The 27232-nt window shown below is 39.6% G+C and overlaps 3 protein-coding genes across 3 annotated transcripts; 1 reads left to right on the plus strand and 2 right to left on the minus strand.

The window, feature by feature from the left end:
- Window positions 1–9: 9 nt before the first annotated feature.
- Window positions 10–8303, minus strand: ddx41 (DEAD (Asp-Glu-Ala-Asp) box polypeptide 41). The gene is made up of 17 exons (XM_006781625.2): window positions 8125–8303; window positions 6514–6609; window positions 6115–6265; window positions 5919–5993; window positions 5735–5795; window positions 5510–5646; window positions 5342–5414; window positions 5108–5261; window positions 3635–3771; window positions 3196–3358; window positions 2577–2708; window positions 2394–2465; window positions 2208–2304; window positions 1120–1269; window positions 951–1022; window positions 503–613; window positions 10–380 (listed from the first exon to the last, which is right to left on the minus strand). Exons 1-17 carry the CDS (start codon window positions 8149–8151, stop codon window positions 244–246), a joined length of 1845 nt encoding a protein of 614 aa, XP_006781688.2. The 5' UTR covers window positions 8152–8303; the 3' UTR covers window positions 10–243.
- A 103-nt stretch (window positions 8304–8406) lies between these two features.
- On the minus strand, window positions 8407–22097 carry fam193b (family with sequence similarity 193 member B). Its single transcript, XM_006781624.3, has 10 exons — window positions 21821–22097; window positions 19623–19901; window positions 17343–17529; window positions 14580–14798; window positions 13757–14168; window positions 13475–13658; window positions 13132–13359; window positions 10349–11411; window positions 10183–10258; window positions 8407–10064 (listed from the first exon to the last, which is right to left on the minus strand). Exons 1-10 carry the CDS (start codon window positions 21977–21979, stop codon window positions 9968–9970), a joined length of 2904 nt encoding a protein of 967 aa, XP_006781687.1. The 5' UTR covers window positions 21980–22097; the 3' UTR covers window positions 8407–9967.
- A 1108-nt stretch (window positions 22098–23205) lies between these two features.
- mxd3 (MAX dimerization protein 3) lies at window positions 23206–27118 on the plus strand. Its single transcript, XM_006781623.3, has 6 exons — window positions 23206–23415; window positions 24090–24189; window positions 24361–24390; window positions 24517–24631; window positions 25142–25307; window positions 25470–27118. The coding sequence occupies exons 1-6, from the start codon at window positions 23346–23348 to the stop codon at window positions 25580–25582; spliced, it is 594 nt and encodes a 197-aa protein (XP_006781686.1). The 5' UTR covers window positions 23206–23345; the 3' UTR covers window positions 25583–27118.
- Window positions 27119–27232: the final 114 nt, after the last annotated feature.

A 27232-nucleotide genomic window follows, 5' to 3' on the forward strand; every position in this document is an offset into this window, starting at 1 on the left:
AAAACAAGAACAAATATAGTGGTTTTATTTACAGAGCTGCAGAAATCTATGTTACAAAGTTTAAAACAAATGTGAAAAAACTGATGGAAAGGCGAAGCAATCGCTCATCTCATCTACAATGTTGGGGGGGTTTTAATATCCACTTCCTTTCTTCAGTGATGTGACATATTGCTGTACAGTTTCCTCAGAAATGCTTTCAAGTTTTGTTCAGCACTGGAGAATCTTGCCCCTAATGAAAGACTCTTAGAAGTCCATTGAGCTATGAGCCAGGTAGTCTTTCCTTCCAATGTTGGTGACCTGCTTGGTCTGCATGGCCTCCAGCTTGGGACAGTCTGTAATACGATGACCAAGACCACCGCAGAATGTACATCCTCTCTCTCCTGAAGAAAGAAAGAAGAATCTGATGTAAGGAAAGGATTATTATATCACACGAGGCAGTCAATATTCAAAAAGAAACCAAAAAACATGATTAAGGAGTAGCTATTGAGGTGGGGCAACTCGCCTCCGATGTCCAGCATGGTCTCGTCTCCGGTCTGGAGTACCTGGAGGACTGGAGGAACTTTCTGCTTGGCTTCAACAAGCAGAGCTTTCAGATCCATCAGAACGGATTCATCTATAAACAAACACATAGACTGGTTAAATTTTAACTGTACTTAAACACTGATCCACCTAACTAAATTTATTACGATAAGTTATTTCACATTAAAAAGCCGGCACCACTTCAGCTATGCCATGCCTGTATGAGTAAATTATCATGTTTAAAACCATACAGTGGTGTTTCAAAGACATCCAGTATCTGTAATTACTGGACAAACCTTAACAGTGATGTTACTTTTTTACTTTGGTCAGCGACATAAATAGACCATGGCTTACACTTGCTAGCATTCTCAGAGAGGCTACTCTCCCTCCGTAGTAATCAATCTAATTTTATCTTTAGTTTGTGTCCTTACCGCAGCCTTTATTGATGAAAGTTGTGGCAATTCCAGTTTTGCCCGATCGTCCAGTTCTTCCTATTCTATGGACTGAAACGGGAACATTTTGTCAAATCAGCTTGAGAAATTTTAGAAGAACTAACAAATACGTGATGAAGGTAAAGCCATATACATATTATTCTCTTACCATAGTTTTCTATCTCTTCTGGCATGTCATAGTTCACTACATGTTGAATAGCTGGGAAATCCAGACCCTTGGAGGCAACATCGGTGGCCACTAACACATCTTTTTTTCCTTCTTTGAATGCTTCAATGGCTTTTGTTCTTTCCTCTTGATCTGGAAAAATACAGAAATTTATCTCAATAAAAACAGCATTTTCTAAGAAGCAGAAACAATTCTGCATCACCGGAACCCATGAAGCAGAAACCATGAAGGTGACATTTGCAAGAAAGATGGCATCTAGTGGTGATGATGAGGAACTACAAAACAACTAAAAGATAAGGCTTTGCACATACTAAATACATTTACCAGCCACTTGATTAGGTACACCTGGCAGAATTTCAGTGCAGTCGGGCATGCAGACATGGCCAAAATTACTTGCTGAATTTCAAACTGAGCATTATGTAAATGACTTTCCACATGAGATACTTACTGGTACCGAAAGTGCTGACTTACTGGGATTTTCTCACACAACCATCTTTAGGGTTTACAGAGAATGCTGCCATCCTGCCTTATATCAACAATTCAGGCTAATGGGGGTTGCACATAGAGGCACAATTTGGGCCCCTTAGTGCCAACTGAACACTATTTAAACACCACAGCCTACCTAAATATTCCTGCTGACCAAGTCTTTCCCTTTAAGACCACAATATATCCACCTTCTACTTGCTGCTTCAAGCAGGATAAAGCTCCAGGTTGCAAAGCTCAGATTATCTCAAGCTGGTTTCTTGAACATAACAGTGAGTTCACTGAACTCAAATGGCCCCCACAGTCACCAGATCGCAATCCAACAGAGCACCTTTGAGGTGTGGTAGTACAGGGGAGTCACATCATGGATATGCAGCCGACATATCAGCAGTAATTGTGTGATGCTATTGCAATCACGTCAATATGGACCAGAGTCTTTGAGGGACGTTTCCAGTAGCTAGTTGAAGTTGCCATAAAGAATTAAGGTAGCTCTGAAGGAAACAGGTTCCAATCTGGTACTAGCAAGGTGCATATAATGAACTGGCACTCTGACAATGATTTCAATAAAATATTTAGACTCTGCATACCTTTTCCACCATGTATGGCCACTGCCTCTACTCCTTTAAGCAGCAGATACTCATGGATGGCATCTACATCCGCCTTTTTCTCAGCAAATATCAGCACCTGTCAGAATGAAAAAGGACTTGTGACGTGTTGCTTTAATTCTTTATAAGAACTCTTTATAAAAGTGTCAAACACGTGAAAGTACGAACTGGAGGAGACGTTTTCTGGAGACACTCTAAGAGGTACACCATCTTAGCCTCTTCTTTGACGTACTCCACTTCCTGCACACACATAAAAATATTTATTTCATTAATATTTTTACATATGTATTTGGAAGGCAAACCATATCTGTGACTGAGACAAACGACTATTTTAGTGAAAGATAAAGTCACCTGGATGACATCCAAGCTGGCAGCTCCTGCTCTGCCCACGTTAATAGTAATGGGTTTGACCAGTGCACTCTTGGCAAAGTTCTGGATTTTCTTGGGCATAGTGGCACTGAAAAGCAGGGTTTGTCTTTGACCCTAGATTAGGAAACACAAACAGAAAGCAAATGTTTTCATGACAAATTTGGCATGAAAATACAAAATCCAGCATCAACTGGAAGAAATATTTCTTTGCAACTGCTAGTAGAGCTTATATTATGAAGAAATGTATTACCTCTGAAAGTACTATGACTACCTGGAAACTGATGTCTCAAAAGCAGTTAAAGTCAGACTGAATGGAGAACTTTAGTGAGTGCAGTAACAACAAAAAGACTATTGTACTCTGCCAAGGTGTGGATTTGTGAAACGAGAAAAAAGGAATTTATTGTTATGTTTGAGAGAAGCAGAGGAATCTCAGTTCTCTAGTGTAAAAAACATTATGCTGTCTGGCCTTGGTAGGCTGGCTTTGTAAAGCTACTTATCTGGTGAAGGATAGAGCAAGCACAACACAGAAAAATGGATGAGGAAAAACTACTGCAATAGTGCTGTAACATTTAAAAGCTAGAGCCATGAAGGACTGCCTCACCTTGAAGTAAGAGAAGATGGTTCGGATGTCTTCTTCAAAACCCATATCTATCATCCTGTCAGCTTCATCCAAAGCCAAGTAGCGACAGATGTCCAGACCCACCATCTTCTTCTGCAGCAAGTCCATCAATCTTCCAGGTGTAGCAACCATCATATGGACGCCGCTTTAACCAAGACAGAGTTGAAGAGAAAATTAGTCCAAAACATCACATGACATTTTGGCTTTTTAAAGTGTAGTAGTGTAGTACTATCAGTGTTTAGGTAGTAATGCTTTTGAGCTTTATGCATGCTGTATGTTAAAGCATTGATTCAGGAACACGCCACTTTTTTCGTTCCTCGCTGAACGTTAGGGCTGAATCGTGCAATTTTTTGCTTGACACTGAAATGGGAATTCTGGTTGAAATCCAGATTTTTTTCACAACACCTTCAGCTGTACTTACTGTTTTACTACCTCCATCTGCTCCTTGACAGACATTCCTCCGATGCAGAGGGCTGTGCGCAGCTGAGGAGCTCCCTCCTCCTCCAGCAGCTTGCAGTAATACTCTATGATGCCATGTGTCTGCCTCGCCAGCTCTCGCTGCAATAACACACCGGGTTATAAAACACACACAGGATTCAGGAGTCAGAGGGATGAGAAAAACAGAGGTTCTCAAAGCTAATGTCATCTTTTCCAAAGGGCACGAAAAATTCACAGTGCATGAATATTTGAAAAGGCTTTGTTTCCTCTATTTAGATCATAGTATGCCACAACTGCCCTTAATTAACAGTATTGGTAATTACCTACATTATTTTTTTATGTTACATTTTATGTTACAGTGGAACCCCGACTTACAAATACCCCATTTAACAAAAAATTCAAGTTACAAAGGCACTTAACGGCAATATTTCTGCCCGTGTTACGGCAAAATGCCCGCATAACAAAATCCGCTGGCTCCGATTGGCCTTCCGAATCATGTGACAATCCCCTTGGCATTGTAATTTGTTCACTCAAAAGGCCCGATGGGTGCTTTGACTTACGAAAATTTTCGACTTACGAAAGACCCTCGGGAACGAATTAATTTCGCAAGTTAGGGTTCCACTGTATCATTTATTAATTTGGCAGTATGCACAAGTTCATTAATCAAAATGATATTTATACTGCTAATATATAATTATTGTTAATGATCAATCTCCAAATTTTAAGTTTTACAAAAAAAGCAGAAACATTTGTAAACTACTTTTTTTTTTTTTTTTTTTTTTAAATTGAGATGCCAATTGTAGTGTTTTCTTACATTCCTGCACAGAAAAATGAATTTTGTGGTTCAATGTTTTTCTTTGTCCAGTTTCTCAAATTTTTCAAGGATGTATTTTACATCATGCCGAGATATGTCAGGTTTTTCGCTAATAGCTCTTTCGGAATCACCTCATTGGTGCAAAAATATCATTTTTATGAATGTCAAACTGTCATCTTTGGGAGTTATTTGCAGGCACTGTTTTATTTGCATTGAATTACACCTGCCTATGACAGTAAGCACCATCTTCAGCTATAGTTTAGCTCTCTGGAAAGAGACTTTGCTGCTGAAATATACACTTTGAGTATTTGATTTTGAGGAGATAGCACTCCTAGAGTACAAACATGAAAGTGGCCCCACACGAGGCTATTTTCTCTGAGATTTCACCCTGAAGCCCAGAACAGCACAATGAAGGTGAACATTTTTTAATGTCCATTAATCAACATCTTGAATTCTATTTTTAAAAGATTTTTAAAAATATATATATTATTAGTAAGTAATTTTAGTAAAAGTAATAGTTTTGGTCTAAAAAATATGAATGTGCATAAGTGGTACATTTTAAGAAATGAAGGAATTCATTTATCAGATATTTAAATTTACGTGATATGACCGAAATAAATGTGCCGATTATGTTTTTCTTACTGAAGGACAGATGATAAGTCCATACGGTCCCTCTCTCTTAAAGAAAGGCAGTCTTTTCTCTTGCTCCAGCGCGAACATAATGATTGGCAGAGTGAAGACCAAAGTCTTTCCTGATCCAGTGAAGGCAATTCCAATCATGTCTCTACCTGAAAGACTACAGACAAACAGGGTTCCTTTAAATGTACTTAAAAAATAGAATTTACATTACAGCCTTTGTGTTATATTTATACATACACTGTTGGGATTCCTTGTATTTGAATTGGTGTTGGGTGGATGATTCCCTTTTTTTTCAAACCTTTCAGAATTGCTGCAGGAAAAACAAACACAGATCTGTTGTCAGTTGATGATCACTGTGAACCATGAGTCAGTGTTTTTGATGTGCTGGGCAGAGTCCGCTGTCACCTGGTGGAAACTTCATCTCTCTGAAGCTTTTGATAGGAGCAGGAATGCCGTCGCCATCAACCAGGATGTGAAATTTCTTCCTGACGCGCTCATGTCTGGTGTCTGGCATATTCAGGATGTAGCGTGGTGCTTTCCAGCTATACAATATATTTGGGATGAAAGAATATTAAAAAAGAAACTACAAAGAGAAACTGACTACATGGAATTCTGTGATAAGGAGCTTACCTTGTTTTTATAGGATCATCATATATGATACCTTTGGCCATTTCCTTCACAGACATCAGAGCTGACAGAAGAAGAGAGATGAAAGTTGCCAAAAGAACTTGTGCAAATTCAGATAGTTTACCACACTTTTCTCATGCCTACCAATATCTAATTCAAGAAGGCTAAACAGAAAACATTAGTTTACCTCTGCCCTCTGCAACACTCTCCAGGATCTTCTCCTCCTCTTTCAGCTGCTTCTCTTTGGCTGACTCCTTCCGAGCTGGAGGTATAAAAATAAAAACAAGTTAAAGTCATAAAAAACTTATGTAGTCAAGTTAAAAACTGAATAGTTAAACACAGAAGTATCAGACCACAGAATGGGTCTACTTTGAACTAGATACCTTCTGCCTTTTCCTTGAGGTGTTGATGCTGGTCGAGGAGACTAATATGGGAGCGTGGACCAAGAGCCTCATCTTCATCCCTCTGTTCCTCCCCACTGTCCTTCTGTTCTTCATCCACCGCTTTCCCTCGCAAGCGCAACATCTTTTGTAGCTATAAGTCAGAAAAGTTATAAATGTATTTAATTTTGATACATGTTAAAATGCAGTGATGAGAAAGAGTAAGTCACATTTTTAGAAGTTTTATTTATTAGAAAAAAAAACTGCAGTCAATGTGGATAAACCAGATCTAGTCAATTTCTCCAATCTACTCAATAAGGTCAATGTTTTCCCACTATGAAAACAAGAGTTGGCAGTTACTACCTGCATAAAACTCAATCAGAACAATGTTCAGTAACTCACCATTTGCTGTTTTCTGATTTTGACTGGAACATATGGAACGTAGTCGTCATCCTCCGATCCTTCTGAGCCAGTCCTTTCATCCTCGTCATGGGATCTCTGTGAAAATATATATACATATGCTAATTTACATATTATCAGCTACACAGCTGCCTTAGTGTGTTTCTGTTATTCTCTAAGAGATATTGGCTCTCCACAGATACAACCAGGACCTTTGAATAAAACTTCTGCCACACAGAACATTATGGAGCACAAAGCTGATTATATAAAAGCAGTCTAATGATGGTAGACTCTTGATAGCATCCAAATAACAACCATGCTCTTATTTCATAAAATGATATTTACTGAACATCAATAGACACTCAAATCATATGCTTGTATACGACTACTATGTTTGCGTGTCCCTGTAAGCAGACGAGCAGCAGCATTCTGAGCCACTTGTAAACGTGACAGTGAAACCTGGTCAATAAAAACAAAGTGCATTACTATAATCAAAGCAAATGGTCACTAATCCATATTACACTCTCGTTAAGCCACAGAGATAAAAGTCAGGATGTGAGAACAATTTAACATCTTTTTCTTCCCTACAATAGACCGATTTCACTTCCCATAGGGAGAAGGAAAAATGTGTAGAAGTCTACAACTTTACAGAAGTGGAAATGTGAACATTATTTTTATTTTATTTCACAAAAGGACAGGAGCACGATGGTAATCTTGCATCAACTGCATTATACTGCTATCACAACACTTGCAAACATCTGCACAGCTAGCATGCTAACATGAAGCTAGAAAAGAACCCAGAGTGATGTCTTGATGCATGCTAAGTCATCCAGGAATCCCAAAAAGATGATTCAGATGAACAGAATAAACTTTCTGGCAACTCAGAGTTATGTTAAAGTGGAGTGTCAGCTGATCCCAGCTCAGCAGCCAGAACCTGATTGTCAACAGGTAACAAAGGCAGTGATGAGCAGTCATGCTTTGTAGCATCCATTTCTACATGCATCTACAGTAGAAGTCTCTTTCTTATTGTTGAATCATGAAGACTGAACTTAACTGAAGCGAGGCCTACAGTTCAGCCACACCTAGGAAGGTTCTCCACCAAGCTTTCTCCGTTTCACTATAATGCCTCTCACTGCGGTTGGCTCTAGTAACCCTTTTCAGACTGTTGGACGTCAGTGACTTTCTCTACATCATGCATTTCTTGTTTTCTTGCCCCAAAAGCTCCTTACTAATCATAATTATTAAAGAATGAAATCCAATTTTTAAAATATTTTCAAGTTTCATCCTAATTTTACATCCACAGGGCCACATTTATGCTGTCTCTTACTGTAACCGCTTGATACCACATACGTCAACTTTACGTCTTTATAGTAAATGTTTTAGCACTGCATCATGGCTAATGCTAATAGTAGCGATTTAATAAAAACGATTGTACAGAATTAAGATGAACCGTCTGTTATTCAACCACTTTAATTTGCTTCTATTAAGGTTGCCAAGTGAGCTCGACTCCAACAGATAGCAAAACGACTCGAAGATTAGGTTAAAGCTAGCTAATGTTACCGTTAGCTAACCTTGGTTAGTGTAGCTTCTTTAAAGTATGGCTGTTTAACTTACCTTTTGAGGTCGGTTTTCGGTCTCCATTTTATTTAAGAATAACCCAACGTCACTTTAAATGCCTTTGCTTCGAAGTTTTTCGGGAAAATACGAAAGCATACAATTTAACAAACGTATCTAATCCGCATGTTTACACAGTACGCAGAGGAGAGGAAGCCTTGATACCGGACGGAGGGCTGGAAGGGTCAAAACTTAGCGAGCAATTTCCCAATCGCGAAGCGCTTCAAGTAAATGCAGCAAAAGAGAAATGTAAAAAGCAAACACCACACTTTTTGTCAAAACTGTATTGTTTTTAATCTTTCCGAACGAAAGATTTTTCACAGTATCAAAAGTGATTTTTTTTCTTAAAAAAAAAGAAGAAACAAGCCAACATACACTTGGCTATTACTGGTATAGTATAAATCTACATTCGAAACATTAAGATAATCTTCTCTAATTGAATATAACCTGGAAAGCATCAGAGATATTATATTAAAACAAAATCTCAGCACAGATTCAGGAAAAAAACAAAACATCATTCATTTCAATGAAAGCCATCAGCTAAAACATTGATACTGATGTGAAACTCAAGGCCGGTGTCAAAACCAAAGGTCTCCTTTGTGATATTTGCCATTGTAACATAGATCAAGATTGGGGTCTCACTGGGTTAGCTGAGGTGGAGGGTGCCATCGAGGTCACAGTAAAGGGAAAGTGAGTAATATGGTTGGAAAATGCATCCCAGACACAACCCATGACTAGGGCTCAAGTTGGCAAAAATTATTCATTCAGTATGTACAACAAACAAGGTGTTTTGTTCCAGTGGCAGAATGAACATTTCACACTGGTGTACTGTTACTGCTGGGATTCAGAAGGGTAAAAAAAAGATTTTGAGAAACCGTGTTCAAGGGTGTCCTTTTAAAGATATACACATACAGAGTGTATACTGGATATTACTTATAAGAGATAATTGTTCAAGACTAACATCACAGGAGGACTGACACTGAAGCGACAGACACTGAATTTTGGGACAGTGTTTAGATTTTTCTTTCATGCACGTCATGCATGGGGATGTATCTGCGGGGATACTTAACTGGATTTGTTTTTTGGATGCATTCTGTTGGCCAAATAATACATTTAACAGAAATTTATTTTAAAACATTTTAGTGTTGCTGGTGTACCAACTGCCAAACATTCATTTCATAATAAAACAGGTTGGCAGAAAAATCATGCATTGTCACTTTTTGGTTATTGATTTTCTTTAAAATTACCAGTAAACATTATTCCAATTCAAAACTGTGAGCAACCAGCAGAGGTACTGCGGCTTCTCTGCTAGTAATATAATGTAACTGTCTCCTCTGCTCCAAGAAGAGAAGACTGGTACGAGTGTTTATAAGACACATGGCCTCTAGTGTCTATTTCGACTGGTGGAGTGGATTGGAAAATAAAAATGTAGGACGTAATGGATGAGCACCAAATTCAATCAAGTGGAATTCAGACGTTTAACGACGTTAAAATGTCTCAGATTTATGATCAAAACATTTATTTAATGTACGGTAACTGATTACATACTACATACTTAAGCACATGGATGCAGTTGATTCAACAGACTTTTTTCCCACTTTTGCATCTCTTACTTAGTGAACATTGCAAATAGTAGCAGAGGGTAGAGTTGGCTTTGAGTATGATCCCTGGCTTTGCTAGCCACACGTTTCAGTCTTCTGAATGGAGAGTATGATTTTGAACCAGGGTCCCTTGGCTTAGTATGGAAGAGAAGAAAACTGGGAATGAGAGATGGCCTTGGGCCAAATAGCGCTCTACCGAAAGAGTTTGTGGTGGGAAGTTTTTTTTCTGGCACTCGTTCAAGTTATTGAGCTGCATTGGAAGAAACCTTTTTGAGGCTAAAGTTGGACCAATTCACTGCGACCTTCTGGCGAGTTTGCTTTGCAGAATCCAGGCAAAACCTACAGGGAACAAAAGACAAACAAGAGAGGGGAAAAGGTCAAGTAAATATAACAGCTGAGCTCAAATATATAAAAAAAAACCCTCCACGTATCTGGACATTTATTGTGATGAGCTTACCGTTTGAAATATTCCACTTCCCGATCGATCTCATCCATTTCTGTTGCATCCACATCTTTAGGGAGAAATACATCATCTACAGTATAAACATAAAGAATTGAACATCAAGATAATTTAAAAAAAAACAGTAATGATTAAGCATGCAATTACAGTTACTTTTCCATACCAATTGCACTGTTGGATTTTTCACCCTTGTTCTTGCTCTTCTTATTTTTCCCCTTGGACTGTTGCTGTTGTTGTCCATTCGCTGGAATAGCGGGTTGTGTTCTGCTCTCTGAATCCTGCTCACACCGGCCTCCTCGTGTCTCTGGGTCGCTTTTCCCCCTTTGTGCACTCAAGGGGCCACCGTTTGCTCCATTTGTTGCATGTTTGGATGGTCTGCTCTCTTCAGATTTCTTAGGCCCATTTTTCTGGTGGTCTGCGATAAGCTGGGGCTGTTTGTTTCCAGACTTTGAGCCACTAGATGCTGTTTCTTTAGACTCATTGGTTTTCTGTGCCTCGTTACCAGAGCCGGCTTTGGTTGGTTTGTTGGAATTTTGCTCTGACGCAGACTGCTCCTGTCTCTGCTTTTTATTCTTTTTCGACTTTGCACCATTGCTCCCGACAGTTGTGTTCTTAAGATCAGAGGCGTCCTCTTTTGATTTAGCTGTCGCTTGAGCTGGCACCTGTGGTAAATTGTCAGATCCAGTGGAAGTGCATCTTTCTGGTGAGCGAACTCTTATGAGCTTAGAGAGACTAGGGGTACTGTGCAACCGCTGGATGTCCTTTGTTGTTGCACTGACCCCTGATGCAGTGGTGGTGCTGGTGGTGCTATTAGAAGATGAGACAATGTTTGTGTCCTCCCATCCGTTAACCAGGTCCAGGTGGCTTTTAAAGGTTCCCAGCGAAAGAGGCGAGAGGTCAAGGTCTATCTGCTGCAAGTCAGAGGAACCATTCAGATGGGACAGTAAATGGTTTCCCTCCAACGTGGCTGCTTTCTTTGGGAAGTCATTGACATCCAGATTGAGGTCGTACATACTAAACGATGCCCGGATTGAGTCTTTGATGGTGTTTTTAATCTCTTCTAGCCGACTTGTGAGAAAACTATTAACGCGTTCAAGTTCCAGCTGAGGCCAGTCTAGCAATCGACTGGCTTCAGAACCATCAGGGATGGGCTCGTCGACAGGCTCAGATGGATTGGAGTGGGGGTCACTGCCTGCAGCGCCCGTGTTGCCCTGCTGAGCCTTTTCCTACAACAGACATGGTACAGGTAAGAAAGTGAAAACGGTACTCACATAGACACAAGGACTCTGTACTGAACACTTGCATAAAGTTAAAATATATACCCTAAAGGACTTTGTTGATACTGACCAAAATGTATCTAAAGGACTGAGTATTAGAAAATACCCAAGCCTGAAATCAAATATCTGTAATCTGTTATTATATTGTCACTTACAGTTGCAAGAATACTTAATTACTCACAGAGGCTGTCTTATCTCACCCAAGTCACAACAACAGAAAAACACAAAAAGCAGTAGTGTTTATGTCTTCATAGAAGACGCTGAGTAATTCTCAGTTCAGTCTGAAAAAAAGTCAATGGACCTTTGTGCTAATGAGTTATTGAAAAGATAAGACTCAACGGTTCTAATTAAGGAGTGGAGATTGTAAGCATGGGTTGTACAAGTGCTACTAATGGTAAATAAAGGCATACAAAGTCTGGTTATCAACCACAGTGACCTTTTAACAAGACCTTAACCTCCTAGGACCTGGTGTCCACATATGTGGACATCACATTTTGGGTTATTTAGACCAAAATACTCAATTTTGCTCTACAAGGGCCTGATATCCACTTACGAGAACATTATACTGCCACTGTTATATCGAAATTTTAAACGAATATCCTCATACGTGGCTCTCATTTTTCTTAGAAACAAAAATCAGGTTAAAAAAAAATCTGGTAATTCTTTGTTTTTACATTCATCGGGTCCCAATCAGCCCAAATATCAAAGAGAAATTAAAAATGCATGCTGTGGAAGAGTTCAAGTCTTAGGAGGGAAAAGGAAGAATTACAGTAATGTACAATGCTAGAAAAGGCTAAAAACTATATCTAGAGTTTTGCTGGAATTACTCAATCAACAGTAAGGGCAACAAACAGAGGAAAAGCAGACCATTCTTTGACATTTAGGAGAGGTTAAGCAATACAACAAGACAATGAAATATTGCGCATATTTATATAAACCAACGAATGGTTAAAAAAGAAGACAGTTTTTTGGAAAAAATCAGAGTCCTCAAATTAACCCTGCTGAGATGGTGCATGTTCAATTAATATGTCCCAGAAATAATGAAAGTTTGGTAGCAAGTGACAGTCCAAAATCTACCTCATCATTCCCTGCTCCACAAAACAAGTACATTGTGTGGATTTAGTTTAATCAAACTGATTTTGTCTATTGACTGAGAGAAGGATCAGACCACATTTTATGAATATGCAAAGATCCTGGTCATTTCAAAATTTTTAGCTGCAGTGTCTCATCTAAATTTAAAATATTTTCAATAAATCGAACTGTCTTTGATGCTATCTAAGAGGAAATTTTCCATCATTTGCTTCTCCATGAATTTGCACTTACTTCTTTGCAATGTGCTTTTCATCACTTCTTCCTCCCACATATAATTAATGAGGCCCACCTACCCATGAGATTACACAGGATTAGCATGTAACTAATCCAGTGTAAGTGTTTGCAGATTTCTCCTGCTGTTTGCACTGAAATCTCATCTGAAGTCTCTATTATTGGGCTGCTAGTGTCTAGTTAACCTTTCCTATTCAATAAGAGGAAATGTTATTGACATGGATCTAATAGATTCCATGTTAAATATTAAAGTTCGCCAAATAATCTCAGCTTTAGACGTAAATAAACATGACTGAACTATAACTGAAAAACAGAAAACAACACACATTCAATAAAATTACCACACCTTTTTCTTTTGTTTGTGTCGAGCCCTTTTGGCAGCCTTGGCACTGTTGACAGGTTTGGGCTCAGAACTGTTTATAAAGTCTAGCAGCTCGTCCACGTCCCGGTTGTCGATGGCACCAGCCACTGTCAGTTCGGAATCTTGGCGCTGCTCCTCTTTACGCCGTGTCAGTCGTGAGCGAAGCTTCTCTCGGATCTCGGCGTAGTTTCGGCTGGTCGGTGCAGCTGGAGGCTGTGAGCAAATAATATTTCACAATACTGAGATCTTCTCACAGAGTCACATTTGATAAATGAAAGAGCATACCTCTTTGTTAGCAAAACTTTTAAAGTGGTCGATCAAACCGTACCGCATTGTGTCCAAAGAACTCGCAGTAGCAGCAGTCGCAGTATTTCCCGTCTTTCTGATTTGTGGAAGAAGAGGCGCAGGAGCTCCTCTCAGAGCTGCTGTCTTCATCCTCACCCTCCTCCAGCTCAGACGAAGGGTGGCATAACGTCCCATTAGTCACCTTGTGCCCCTTACATGCTTGATCCCTACAAAAAAAGAATGATAAACCCTTAGGATATAATTGTTCTCTGAATAAACACAGCTAAATAAGTGACAAAAAACAAGGCTGATTATTAAAACTCACCTGCATGCCCCAGGTGTTACATGACCTACATTGGAGGTGGCTACTGTTCCCGGATTGTGCCCATTACAGGAGTGGTTACAACCCACGACAGACGTGCCCAGTTTGCTGTGTTGTGCGTTCACAGCGGGAATGTGGGAGTTTTTGCACGGGCTGGGTTTATGGACAGATGTTGGGCTATCTGGGCTCAGAGAATTCATTTTGGCTGCGGGGCCATGGAGGTTTGGTACCAGAGGGGAGAATGGTGCGTGCGCTGCGACGCCAGTGCCACAGGAGGAGGTCACATGGCCGTGCTGCCCAGAGTTCGGCTTTGCAGGTAGGAGAGAGGAATGCTGGGAAGACAGGCCAGTGGGACTGTTGGGGGGTACCGATAAGTCTGTATGTTGATGGTGGTCACTGGGGTGGAAGGCTTCACCTGGACAATAACAAACCATGAATATGAGTCACAGGTCACACAAACAGAATCATCTCTTTCTAAAGTACATCAGTTAATTTTCAGGTCCACTTACCACTAATCTTTTGACTGTAAGCTAAAGTATCCTATTAAAGTTCACTTCAAAGATGAGCTCAGAGCAAAATACAACTACAGGCTTGCAAAGTCTGAAAGAACAGTTACTGTGTTTTCTACAGTAATATATAATTAGGTGTTTCTATTAAAAAAATAAAGAAACAATTAAAATAAAAATATCTTGTTAAACTTAAATCATTCGATTTGGATGCCTATTACACACTCTTAACTTAAATGCTGCACATTTTGATTTGAAACTTGAGTTTTCTTCTTTGCTGGCTTTAATAAAAGCTCCTGAACTCGTTGAAGAATAATTACCTGGTGGCGTTGGTCGACGGCACATGGTCTTGAAGTGCTTGGGAGTGGTCTTACAAAGGTCTGCTGAGGTAGAGAGTGCGTTCCCAGCAGAGGATCCACTGGAATTCTGGGCTGATGGGTGACTGTAGGGACATACTTTGTTCCCTGACGTTTTAGCCGATTTCCCTGGCGCTTCATTAAGTCCTCTTTTCTCGTGACAGGTTGAAACTCCTGTTATACCTGCAGACATTAAAAAAAGACCGTTACAAATAAAGGGGAACAGTGCTTTTAACTTTCACCATGGGAAAAATATGAATGAGTTTTTACCACCTAAGGGCAGTTTGTGTTTTAAAAAATAACTCTCTTTTCTTTGGGGACATGTTTTGACATTAAAAAGGAAAACAGCTATGTAAAACATTTCAGTCCCGAAGCATAAATCCCTTTCTGTTAGCTAAAATAACATCAAGACAGCACTAAATTTTAATAATTTATTTAACATGCTTATTTCTGCTGTGCAAAACTGACTGCACCTCTTACTGGTAATCACACACACTTGCCAGGAGAAGTTACAAATCCGCGTAACATAATGCCTGCTTAAACATTTTTTGCTATATACAGCGAAATATAATTGGGATGCCAATTAGGATGCTGGTAGCGTATTTCACAGCTAAACACCTCTCCTGCAGCTTCATTCTTTCTTAATTAATTTAAGGAAAACATACCAGTCTATTTTAAAAGGAAACAGCTGCCTTCACAAAGGGCATGGATCATTTAACTAGTCTTTCACTTACTCCTCTTTAAATGCCATTTGGTGCCATGAACCATTCAAATATTTAACTAGAAATTCAATCACATTTACGCAGCAGGGAAAGGGTTTTGAAGGGAGCAAAGAAAAGTAAGAAATCAGACAAAAACAAAGTCATCTTAGTTGTTTGTCAGGTCTAAGTAATAAATCACAGCCTAATGATCCATTCCCACTGAATGCATCATTCATCATGTGAAATGGGAACTTTAAAAACAGTTAATGAGACTTCCTGTGAATTGTGCATAACTCGCAGCATTAGAACTTTAAAATCGAGGATTAATCCAGTTCGGAAGCGAGGCTGACTCTCAAAGTTTGTTAATGTCAATATAACTGAATGAACATTAAAGTCTGTGACTTGTGTCACGTGCACAAGTCTCTGCATGTGCATCCTTGGATTTTTATGCATGTTTAAGGAGAAACTTGCTGTTCAGTGCTTTTCACTGTTGCATTACTCTGACGTTACACTTCACCAAGCACTTGCGCTATGGGGAATTGCGGAGTTTCTGTCTGTTATTCTGAAGTCTTGCCCTTACTAAGGAATTTAAAAAAAAATAAAATTAATAAACTGAAATGAATGAAATATTTGTTCCTGCTGCTCATCATACACCCAGTTTACAGTATGAAACTCTTTTATTTATCCTTTTGTTTAAACAATGTAGTTAACACACTTGTACTGTTTGCAAATGAGTATCATTAAACAGTTTCTTACAATTAAGTAAGATTTATCCAATCAAAAATCACCATGCACCTTCCTCTCTTGATTTCTTATATTCAGATTTGGGGATTTTTTTGTGTAAAAATATAAATGCGATATTTCCTAACTAAATATTTTGCATTCTTCTCGGGAACAGAAATGTAAAAACTGTATAAAGTCTGATTAATAACTTGTGTTTCATTCTGTTTATACACTTGAGTTAAAATGCTATACAATGCATATTTCTACTTTGAAATAACAGGCAAGGTGCTTGCAAGTGTGTAAGTGCAAATGAAATGAAGTAAAAATGAGCTATGATGGATGTTTGCTTTCCATTAAAAGCAAAATAAAAAATGTTATGGGAGCCAAGCAGCGTGGTCTACCTGTCATGTTTCGCTGAAGAATCTCAATGTATGCGTGATGATGCATTAACCCATGACGACATGTTCCAGGATTAACTCTTGAGTTTTGGACTGTGAGGTCTAATAATAAATGCTTCTTTCTGACTAATCAATATGATTAACCTGAACTGGAGTTTTGCCAGCATAATTCTTTCACTTTGGATTTGTGACTGACGCTGATATAACATTACTATAATATTACAACCAAAAGATGTAAGTAATTCATTAAAACGAAAACTATATACTTTGCACATAATAGATGAAATCCTTAAGAATGAGCCATTCCTCTGACATGTGGCCTGAATACCTGCACATCTATCGATGAAGTGTGTCTTCCAACTGCTTTTTCTACAAACGTATTTATAACTTTCTATTCATTTACTTTGCTTTAGCTGTTGTTAATCCCACCATCAGTCTTTCCTACTGCTGAGCCATCGAGCTGTATAACCCTGTTTTCATTCCATACATCTTTCCTCTCTCTTGTTGTTACACAAACTAAATAGTACCCATGATTTCCTTCTCAACATTGTATAAATGATGACCTTTACAGGCAACTGTATTTTAAAAATAATTTCACAGTCTTTACATTTTTTAACATTAAAACATTACTGCATGTCCTATAATGCTGACTTTTAATGAGTGTAATCTTTTACATCGTGCATTTAAGTTCTTCTATGATCATTTCGATTAACAGCTGAACAAAGTGACCTAAAACGAACCTCACACACAGTACTGCTAAAACAGCCAAGGAACTAAATCTAACCAAAATTCGGCCCATTTGCCAAAACTGAAGCTTGCAACACAGCCTGAAATTCAGGATGGTGATGTTTTCAGCATTTATTGTCAGTCGCTGCATGCTTTTCTTTTACTCTGTGACGACAGACCTTGTTGTGAGTGTGAAGAAGTGCTGTGGTTGCAGTGTTCCCCTCCGTTGGTGTGGGCAGAGTTCCAGAGACCCGACAGTTTGTGAGCCGACAGGAAAGAACTCGGGTCCCAGTCCACAGTACTTTGCTCTGGGTAACCGTTCCCACAGCTCTGGGACTTACAGGAGGAAGAGTGTGACAACGGTACCTAAATAAATAAACAAACAAAAAGAAAACACCCCAGTATAAATTATGTGGCTGCAAACAGTGTCTTGCAGTTTGGTAGCAGCTGCAACTAACTTGCAGATAAGCAATGAAAATCATTTTACTTACGTGTTTTGCTTTAATACTTAAGAAAAAAACCCCACATATTAAAGAATGCTTTAAGTCACCATAAGCCACTTTTTTGCAACTCTGTCTGCTGTTCTCATTTTGAAACTTTTAACATTTAACCCACATGTCAGCAAAACGTCATGACCACGACACTCATCAGCAGTCCAGCTGAAGTATTGTGATATATTAAGTTAAATAAGTTTAAAAAATGCATTCCATGTAAATTATTTACAAAAATAACTAACAAAGAAAGCTTAATGGCTGCTTCTGTCTTACATATGCAGCAGAGATTACGGAAAAACCAAAGCAGACAATTACTTTCCTTCATTGCAGGCTTGTTTCTGTCACATTAGGAAAAAAACACCAGAAGAATTGTTGACCTTGGTGGACCTTATGCTCTCAAAGTGCCTTTCTGATCACAGTTATGGTTAGAGATTCATATAAACTCATCCTAGACATGAATTACATGGTAATTCTGGGGGGTTTTAATGACTTATTTGAACTGTTCTTTTGCCAGGATGTAATTGGGTGCATAAACAATAACTTCGTGCACAGCTTTAATTTATTTTGAAATTTTCTCTAATCCACACATGGTCAAATTATACATACACTCTGATGCTGAAGCTTCTACAATGTGTTTTAGCTTGACAAGGCCATGGCTTATTAACTTCTCGTTAGTAATCACTAATCACAGTTGACTACAACTTTACCTTTGTCAGAATAAGAAGGATTTGTTTAACAAATCTCAGAACAATGAGAAAGTCCAAAGAACTCAATGAAAATCTAAAGCAGACAATTTTAGATTTACACCTCATGCCCATGATGAGTGTATGTAAAATTCTAATCACAATTGTATATCTAGCAGATATGAACAAATTTTTTTAAATATGAATGAACATTTACAAGAAAACTGGGGGGGAGGAGCGCCCTTAGTATCTGTCTCCTGAACTGCAGAGTGCAAAGCTGGGTTTCCAGCAGAGAAGTTGTTAGACCTACTGCTGCTGCAGGGTTAACGGAGCATAATCCACCTGCAAAAGCGCATATTGGTTGGCAAAGCTGGAACAGCTGTGTGGTGTAGATGCGTGCTTCACACTGCTGCAGGTGCAAGAAAGGATAAAAGGGACAGGTTTAGCCTACATAATGAGGGAATATAAGTGGGTAGATATCAGCTAAATAGTCTCAAGCCATAAAAATTTCTTGTTTTGTTTTTTTACTTGTTAAAGGTTGTTTAGTTCTACCTGGAGTTTCAGACTGTTTTATATGTGTACAAAACTGCTAACAGTAACAGCAGGCAAGTTAGGTTAGGTCTGTTTTGTTTTGGAACAGATCAACAGTAAGGATGCCATAGAGGTGACAAACAAACTCAAGTCAGAAAGATTGATTTAACACTTGGTGTCCCATTTGGGAATACTTGGGATTTTGGTCTGTAGAAGACCAAGACTGTGGAACCTTAACTGTCCTGACTGATTAACAAATAATCCAGAGATAAAAGCTTCACGCCATAGTTTCCTAATGGTTTTATTATCTTCACAACTCATTCTGAGGAAAAGATCCTTGTTGTTCCATGTAACTGAAAGCAGAGCTCTCTCAGAACCTCAAAGGTTCATTCAGTAAAAATTAATCTAATAATTATATTTGCTTATTTTGTCAGTTGTAGGTATTTCGATCTTTAGTAACAGGTTTATTTGTGGTATTGGTTTGCCCTCTTGTGGGCATGATGTAATATTTAAATAGTTCCAACCTGTGTGGCTCTTTTGGACAAATAAGTGACCTCTGGCACCTTTTGACAGCCCTAACAGCAAAGGTGAGATTTAGAAAGATTTATTTTGCAGAAACAGTGTTACAAATGATGACTAATAATGAGGTAACCTCAGTAGGATAAAGAAACATAGTTTAACTAAACATTAGTAAACAGAGGCTTTGAAAAGTACTCAGACATGTGACCCAGATCAGTCCTGTTTTATTTACCGGTGTTGGCTGCTCCTGTGTGCTCCGCTTCTCCTCCTCTTCTACACTCCTGCAGCAGCTCTGACAGATCCACAGAGGCACCTCTCCCAGCAGGGACTGAGATAGTGAGGGCACAGCATCAGCGAGCTTACGCCCTGGCGCCTCCCGCAATAAAGCTTGGGAGAGCGCAGGCACGGCGTTGGCCAGCTTCGTTCCATGGCCCCCGGGAAGCCCGTTCACAGAACTCGCTCCCCAGTCCTTAAATTCACGATGGCACAGGAGACAGCAGGTGTGCATAGGCTAGGCAGAAAAAGAGAGAAGAAAGCGTTCCATATATAAGATGTGTTGACTGATTGATGCATATAATTGCAATAGATATCACAGACTAAAACATATATTAATTAAGCTCATAATACTGTGCACGCAATAAATACCAAAGTGCCAAAAAGCAATGATAAAGATCAAATTATTTCCTCGCTGGACCTTTTGCAAGCATTGTGTGACAGAACCATCATAAGAAAAAACAAAACAAACAAAAAGCAAAAAGTAGCACCACAAAAACAAATAAAAATAACAAATAAATATAATTTAACCATCATGTTAACTTTAACACATAGTAAAATTATGTAGTAGATTTACTCTCTGCAATGCTCCGTGCTTAATCAATCAAGGTTTGTGCCCTAGATCAAAGCCTGAAAAGCAAACTGATTATGCTTGTAATTCATGGTTTAGGGGGAAACGATTCAAAACACATTCACAGTCAGCTCAAAATTAAACTGCATCCTTAACGATCAATGTCAAGAAACTTTGGTGTTTTGGTGATTTTTCTAGATAAATGTTTAAATGTTCAATGAGGGTGGATTACCTATCTTTAACCCTTGTGTATAACATTCACAACCATTCTCACACCGTTACAGTAGGGGGATATTTCATTCAATACTCTTGCACCCACAGTCCCTAGACTTTGATTTAGATGAGGGAAAAGTTCTCCTTAACAGGAAAAAGCAGGTGAGAAAAAACTAAAGATCAATTGGAATTATATGTCTTTTGCAAAAGGGACAAACTTCTAGAATACCAGATTACAAACATATTAGAAATATAAGCCAGAGCTCATTAAGCAACTTTCAAGAAACATCAAAACATGTGCATATGACTGTAGAAGTGCTGTGTTGCCAGTTTGAAGGTACGGTTGGCTATATCCTATATAGTGTGGTACCTCAATAAATCATGAATAGAGCTTCTCCATAACAGTTTACATAAAAATGAACATTCACTGTTATGATAGGACTTAGTTCAATTATTTTTGGTACAGTACTAAAAAGCTCTATGGAAAAAAGCTGATCGAGTTCCGTGTAGGGGCTTAAGTTTGCGTTATAAAAACGTAATTAACAGGTCCCAGCAGCAGCGGACAGGTCGCAGGTTATAAAGCTCAGGCCAGGTGTAATATCAGCTGGTTGTTAATAAGACAGTTTTCCAGCCTGCAGGTGGATAAATTTTATTTATTTATTTTAAGCGGTTACCCTCAACATCACAGACACTTCTGATTCAGCTAAGCATCATTAGCTCACAAGTTAACTGCTTATACTGAAACTTTTTGACATTAGCTCCTGTTACAGATTGATGCTTGATTCTGGTACGACAAAAAAACTAATACGAACTAGTCTGACAGCTCCCCTAATTGATAACCCATTATGTTTCAAGTTTTTAAGCTAATTAACTGGCTGATTAGCTAGTAGCTGGTTAGCCTCTGCTGGCTGAGTAGGTCCTGTGGAGGGTATCAAGTGCAGGCAGCAAGCACGTTTGCAGCACGCTAGCTGAAGATGATAGCTTGGCTAACGTTAGCTGGGCGGATGAAGTCTTGTAAGCGATGGAAATGGGACGACCCTGCCCGAGGTACAATGTCACCTGTCCGGTATAAGGGACTGGCTGCAATGGTGATCACAGTGCCTAAAAATCCGTCTGGTGGGAACTATTCTACTCGGTAAGTTGAGCTTAATATTTATTTAATTACAATTCACACGACATAAAGGTATACATACATCGCTGCTAAATTACAACTAAAATAGCTTCCCACCAACAAGCGGATGCATATAATTGCACCTCTCCATGATTGAGCTGATAGAATAGAAGCACAATGGAGGATGCTTGGATTAGCTGAGTAGTGCTAGCTAGGCTAGCTAGCCTATTTTAAAGGCAGCGTTTGGCTCGCAGCTAGCTACCTGGTTCGCCTTGGTAGTGGGAAGCCTATCCAGCCCAGCATCTCCGCCGCCACCGCCAGCTGCATCGCCGGGAGAGACGGGGCTCTTCGGAGCGGTCTGCTGTCCAGGCACAAGCTCCTTCTGGGCGACCCCTTGCTGCTTGCTTTTCTTCCTTGCCATTACGACCTTGTTTATAGTACGCTTTGACCAAGTTTGCACCAGTTTCGGTGATTTTAAGAGCACACTTTCGTTTCTTCTCGGACCTCAAAATGTTCTCTATCTCCTCCAGTCAAGACAACAGTCAATATGGCGGAGGACTCGCACACTCAGGAGTTCAAAGGTTAAACATACTGCTGGCAAAGAGGCTTCACTCCCGCATGGAGTATGCGGCTGCAAGCATATTCTCGCGGTGAAGCCAGGGGCCGCCATATTTAGTTAGGGCAAACGTCTCCTCCCACTTTCCATTGGTATATATAATGTTTATTGAATTTTTATTGTTTATTGTCTTTATTGAGCAAACTGTAATACGTTTGAGTGTTTTCTATCCTTAAACATTTTGTTATCGAAATAAAATGTTTAGACTTGAGCTGTTTTTAGACGCTGAGGGAGACAGTGAAACTGAAATATATGAACTGAAATAAATGTGTAACAGTTGGTTTGGTAACAGGAGCTACCTCACAAACAATCATCTTGTTGTGAAATGTTATTATTGACAATGTCGATAAACAAAATTAGAAAAATAGTGCCGTGTGAAAGACATTTTTTCAATAAACTTTATGGAAGGACAGGGACCAATCAGTGTAAGGTGCTTTCAATGCTTTCGGAAATATTTTGATGGAGGTATAACACAGATATTGTTTGTTATATATAAAGAGTACAATTATAGCATTATTTCTTGGTTTATCATTTGCATAGTATAGGATTTTACATAAATGCTATATTATAACATTAGACGCCTTCGGGGCCTATAGACATATGGCGCATTCTAGGTTGCAAACAACGATTGTACAGATTCCACCAAAACCCAGAATTCCCTGGATTAAATGAGCAAATTTGCGAAAAACGACTTTTAGAAAAACAAACAGACAAAAACACCACTACTTAGCAATGCAAGTTGAACACGAAGGGAAATATGAAAAATAATTTGAACAGAACAAAAAGCGCTGACGCTATCCTGCTGACCATTATTTTTCTGAAGTTCAACTTTGACCCTAATAAAAAGACTTTTCAGAAGAAAAGCATATTGATTTGGCTGAATCGATAGATAGTGTGGGGCATGTGGCGTGATAAGTTTAATGATAATATCCGAGTGGTTAGGGAATTTAGTCAAAATATTACGTAGAACGGTATAACCTGGAATGTTTATACACAATTTAATGAAAATGTCCGAGTTTGCGTGGAGCTCCTGAACGCACCACTGGTTTAGCGTTGTGTGGATTGAGGACGTAGCTCAGACACTGCTTCATCCACTTCGGGCTCCTGACGCTTGTACCACAGTAGCTTGTTTACCTGCTGCCGTTTCATTTGAGCAAAAAAAACCAAAACAATGGAAGGACAAGTGTGCAACATCCAGGTGCTTCTTCGGGCTGCCGAGTTTCTGGAGAGAAGAGAGCGGGGTAAGTGCTTTATGTCAACTGCCTGCCTAGAGAGGGGAGTTGGTTGGTTATTGTTAAAACAACGATAAATCCACAATAAACCGGCGGCAAGTATGCACCTACACATAACGTAGAAACATCATACCGTGCAGCTGTTTAAGATTTAACCGGGATTCTAGGTGCAAGGTTATTTTTGGGCGGTGTTTTGCCATTTGACTCTGACCTACATATCGGTCGCATCTTTGTACTCAAAGGCGCCAATCTGGACCAGTTTGAAAATGAATCCGGGCGCCGCTGAGCGTTCGCTCCGGTGAATGAAAGGGGGGGATGAGGAAAGCCTATAAAGTATAAGTTTCACTCATTGCTTACTAGCTGTAGACGCTATCCCGACTCCTTTTTTACGCGTGAGGTTGTAAGGCTGGTTGGATAAAAGCGAACAGATAGTGGATGATGGCGCCAAAAGCAAAACGTCCAGCTGATGACAGCAGTAGACTGCGTTCAGCCTCCTTTTCTCCCACCGCCCCTACAGCACGGATGGTATATCACACTTTAATTACGCCGTAATAAAGGTTGATTTGTCCCACCGGCATTCGCACATGTTAATATGAGGACGCCTTTAACGTCGCAGCCAGTGTGCACTGTGATTTTGCCGGCGATTGTTGTGTAACACAGCTGTGATGTGTCTCCCTGCGCAGAGGCAGAACATGGGTATGCTTCCGTCCTGCCACTCAGTCCAGTTCAGTCCGACAGGAGAAGCAAGCAGAAGAGCAAGAAGATATCTGCTGGTGGCAATAGGTGAATGCATTACATAACAAATAACTGACGACAGGGTGTGGCTCGGTCTGACTTTCAGTTTTATTAAGGCACCCTTTTAACCTTGAATACCTCTCACGCAGTAGCTGCTGAGTAGGAGTGCACTGTTGTGAATGTTTGACCAAACTGTCTGTTTGTTTACTTTGTTTGCAGGTCTGTTCATAATGAGCTGGAGAAAAACAGGTAATGGGCTTTTCTTCGTAATGCTACAGTAAAAGTTCATATGTGTCAGATCAAGAGATTAAAAAAAACCCAAAAAGAGGGAAGTGTGGATTTGCAGCTTCACTTCTTTCTCATTGTGCTTTGCAGACGGGCACAGCTGAGGCACTGCCTGGAGCAGCTGAAGAAGCAGGTTCCACTGTCATCGGACTCGATGAGGAACACCACTCTGAACCTGCTGAGACGAGCTCAGCTTCACATAAAGGTGCGAGATGTCTAAATTTGCATTGAATCTGACTGGAGTTTGGTTTACTTGTCATTCCAGCCATGTTTAAAATGTGGTGCTTTTCTCAGGGCCGCAATACGTGTTAAAGGGAGACCGCACAAGGCAAAACAGAGAACAATGCTGAATCATAAAGTGGGGTAGCACTGTGGTGTGGTGGTTAGCACTGCTGCCTCACAGCAAGAATATCCTGTGTTTAAATCCAGCCTCTCTGTGTGCAGTTTGCCTGTTCTCCCTCTGTCTATGTGCTCTCTGCGGGTAGTTCAACTTACTCCCAAAGTCCAAAGACATGCATGTAATTGGTGTTTCTAAAGTTAAGCATTTAAATTAGTCAAGAACATTAAATATTCTGAATATATATGAATACTGTGTGTATAGAAAGTGGCTTGTTTTGTGCATGTTACAGAGCTTTTAGCAATCTTGATTTTTGCTTTTGCCTGTACTGTTTATTCTTTCTTCATTGCTCTGCTCCTGCACCTTTTTCCCATTCAGAAGCTGCAGGAGCAGGATGAGCGTGCAGAGCAGCTGAAGGATCGTCTGCGCTGGGAGCAGCAAGAGCTGCGGGTTCGGCTGGAGCAGCTGCAGAGGGGCACGGAGAGGATGAGGAACGACAGCCAGGGGTCGACCATGTCCTCCGAGAGGTCGGACTCAGACAGAGGTAAGTCCTTCGGGGGTTTTTTATTTCACGTTCAAATTATTTCAGTCCTACTAGGAGCTGGCTGTCTCCTCAAAGGCAAATTGCAAGTTTAAGTTTAATGTGACGAGCGAAGTTTGCCGTATTTCTGCTGACGGATCGGATCTGTGCTCGGGTTTGTTGCAGAGGACGTGGAGGTTGATGTGGAGAGCATTGTGTTTGTGGACTCTGATGGACTGAGCATTACGCACACCGGCGTGGACCACTGTTACTCCAGCCTGGAAAAGGCCTGGCTATGACGGCGGTACACGAGTGGTAACTGGTTTATTGTCACCGGACGGACAGGAAGAGGAGAAAAACATTCCAAAAACAAAGGACGGGGGAGAATGGAGGAAGATGTTACTGTACAACTGAACTTTTTTTTTTGGCATTCTCTTGTCAGCACACGTCGGACAAAAAGCTAAATGCTAACCTTTTGTTATGAAAGAGAGGTGTCCATTTGCACTGAATAGCAGTAAAATTCACTGGGCCGTGTCGTCACCAAACACATACTCATGTGTGTTCTAGCATCAGTCATTAATGCTATTTTCCCCCAAAGCCATGAGGTGTCAAACTTCGTATCATTCATGCAGCTCTAATAATTCACTTTTTTAAGGGCTTTTAAAATTCAGATAAGGGCTTTTATTCTAAACTTTTAACTTATTCTTTACTACAGAATGTCTGTACTGAATTCTGCCTTAAATCACATCTGATTTAGTATGCTTTTACCTAGCACTAAGCTTATATCTCAGTATGCCACGTTTAGCATGGACTTAAACATTAATCTTGCTATGTCGGGGTTTTTTTTGTGTTTGTGTCCTATTGTATATCTAAGTGCAGTCATATACTTTGCTCCTTTTTATTCTATTGCACATAATTTCCAAATGTTGCACTTGTTTTGTCTCAAAAAGATTTGAAAGCAGCAAACAGAAGCAGGTCATATTTGCACATCGACATCAGGAAAATTCAGTAACATTGCCAAATATGAATTAGTTCACAATTTAAGAACTTAAAACTGTGAGAGGAGCACTTGGGAGCTGCCTAATGGCAGTTTTATTCACTGCTAATGTTTCCTAGAAGTCTTTCCTACCTTCACTTGTGCATTTATCAATTAAATTGTTAATTATACACATAACAAATTCACCAGTCAGGTAGGCAGTTTGTACTTTTAATGATTATGTAGTTAATGCTGTATTACATATTCATTTCTGTGTATTCAATAGGGGTCGACCTATATTTTTTAGTTTCAAAGACACCGATAACAGATATTTGAAACTTTTAGATAAACCTAACACTTTGCTGAAATGCCTCTGGGCAAGCTATGGCTACATAAACTATTAATTTGTTTTAGTAAATTGCATCAATGTAAAAAACAAAAAGGTGCATTGTTCGATTTTTCAGTGTAATTGGGAAAAATCGCCGTGCTTGTAGTCATAGAAACACATAACATCGCAGTGTTTATTGCAACTTCTGCCACTTCAGCATGGAAACACAGCTCTGCAGCAGGTGCCGGGAGCTGCTCCAAGCCTGCAACTGCACTACTGTATAACATTGGTGTTGATGGGCTGTTATTTATGAGCCGTGTTCAAACAGAAGAGGTGACTGCATCAGAGCCGGCGCGGCTCATTTACAGTTTATCTTCAAAGGCCTTGAAACTCTGAACACTGTTCGACCCCTAGTATTTAATAACTTAAGGTGCTTTCTACCCCCTCAATTCACTTTTGTATATGCAAGAGGCCTTATTACTTTATCCGTCTCTCCACCCAGTAATATTATGTAGCATTTTTGTACTGATGTAAGCTTCCTTTTTTTAATGAATAAATATTTTCTGTATTTATTTGCTGTTGTGTTTGTTATTAGTCATTTTAGAGGTAAAAATCCATTCACCCTTAACTCGAGCAGGGCTGGCG

Source organism: Neolamprologus brichardi, chromosome 2 (assembly GCF_056152115.1).
Source record: "Neolamprologus brichardi isolate AB-2024 chromosome 2, ASM5615211v1, whole genome shotgun sequence".
In the NCBI taxonomy this organism is placed as follows: Eukaryota; Metazoa; Chordata; class Actinopteri; order Cichliformes; family Cichlidae; genus Neolamprologus; species Neolamprologus brichardi.

Excerpts from the sequence above, each read along its gene's own strand:
- ddx41 (XM_006781625.2), bottom strand. The coding sequence starts at position 8,151 with ATGGAGACCGAAAACCGACCTCAAAAG. Across the intron at positions 5,796-5,918 it reads GAGTGTTGCAGAGGGCAGAG|CTCTGATGTCTGTGAAGGAA; the intron begins GTAAACTAATGT and ends TTCTTCTGTCAG. Across the intron at positions 5,415-5,509 it reads AGAGATGAAGTTTCCACCAG|CAATTCTGAAAGGTTTGAAA; the intron begins GTGACAGCGGAC and ends TTTTTCCTGCAG.
- fam193b (XM_006781624.3), bottom strand. The coding sequence starts at position 21,979 with ATGGCAAGGAAGAAAAGCAAGCAGCAAGGGGTCGCCCAGAAGGAGCTT. Across the intron at positions 19,902-21,820 it reads CCACTACCAAGGCGAACCAG|CCTATGCACACCTGCTGTCT; the intron begins GTAGCTAGCTGC and ends TTTTCTGCCTAG. Across the intron at positions 14,799-17,342 it reads TTCTTCACACTCACAACAAG|GTATAACAGGAGTTTCAACC; the intron begins GTCTGTCGTCAC and ends TAATGTCTGCAG.
- mxd3 (XM_006781623.3), top strand. The coding sequence starts at position 23,346 with ATGGAAGGACAAGTGTGCAACATCCAGGTGCTTCTTCGGGCTGCCGAG. Across the intron at positions 24,391-24,516 it reads AATGAGCTGGAGAAAAACAG|ACGGGCACAGCTGAGGCACT; the intron begins GTAATGGGCTTT and ends TGTGCTTTGCAG. Across the intron at positions 25,308-25,469 it reads GAGGTCGGACTCAGACAGAG|AGGACGTGGAGGTTGATGTG; the intron begins GTAAGTCCTTCG and ends GGTTTGTTGCAG.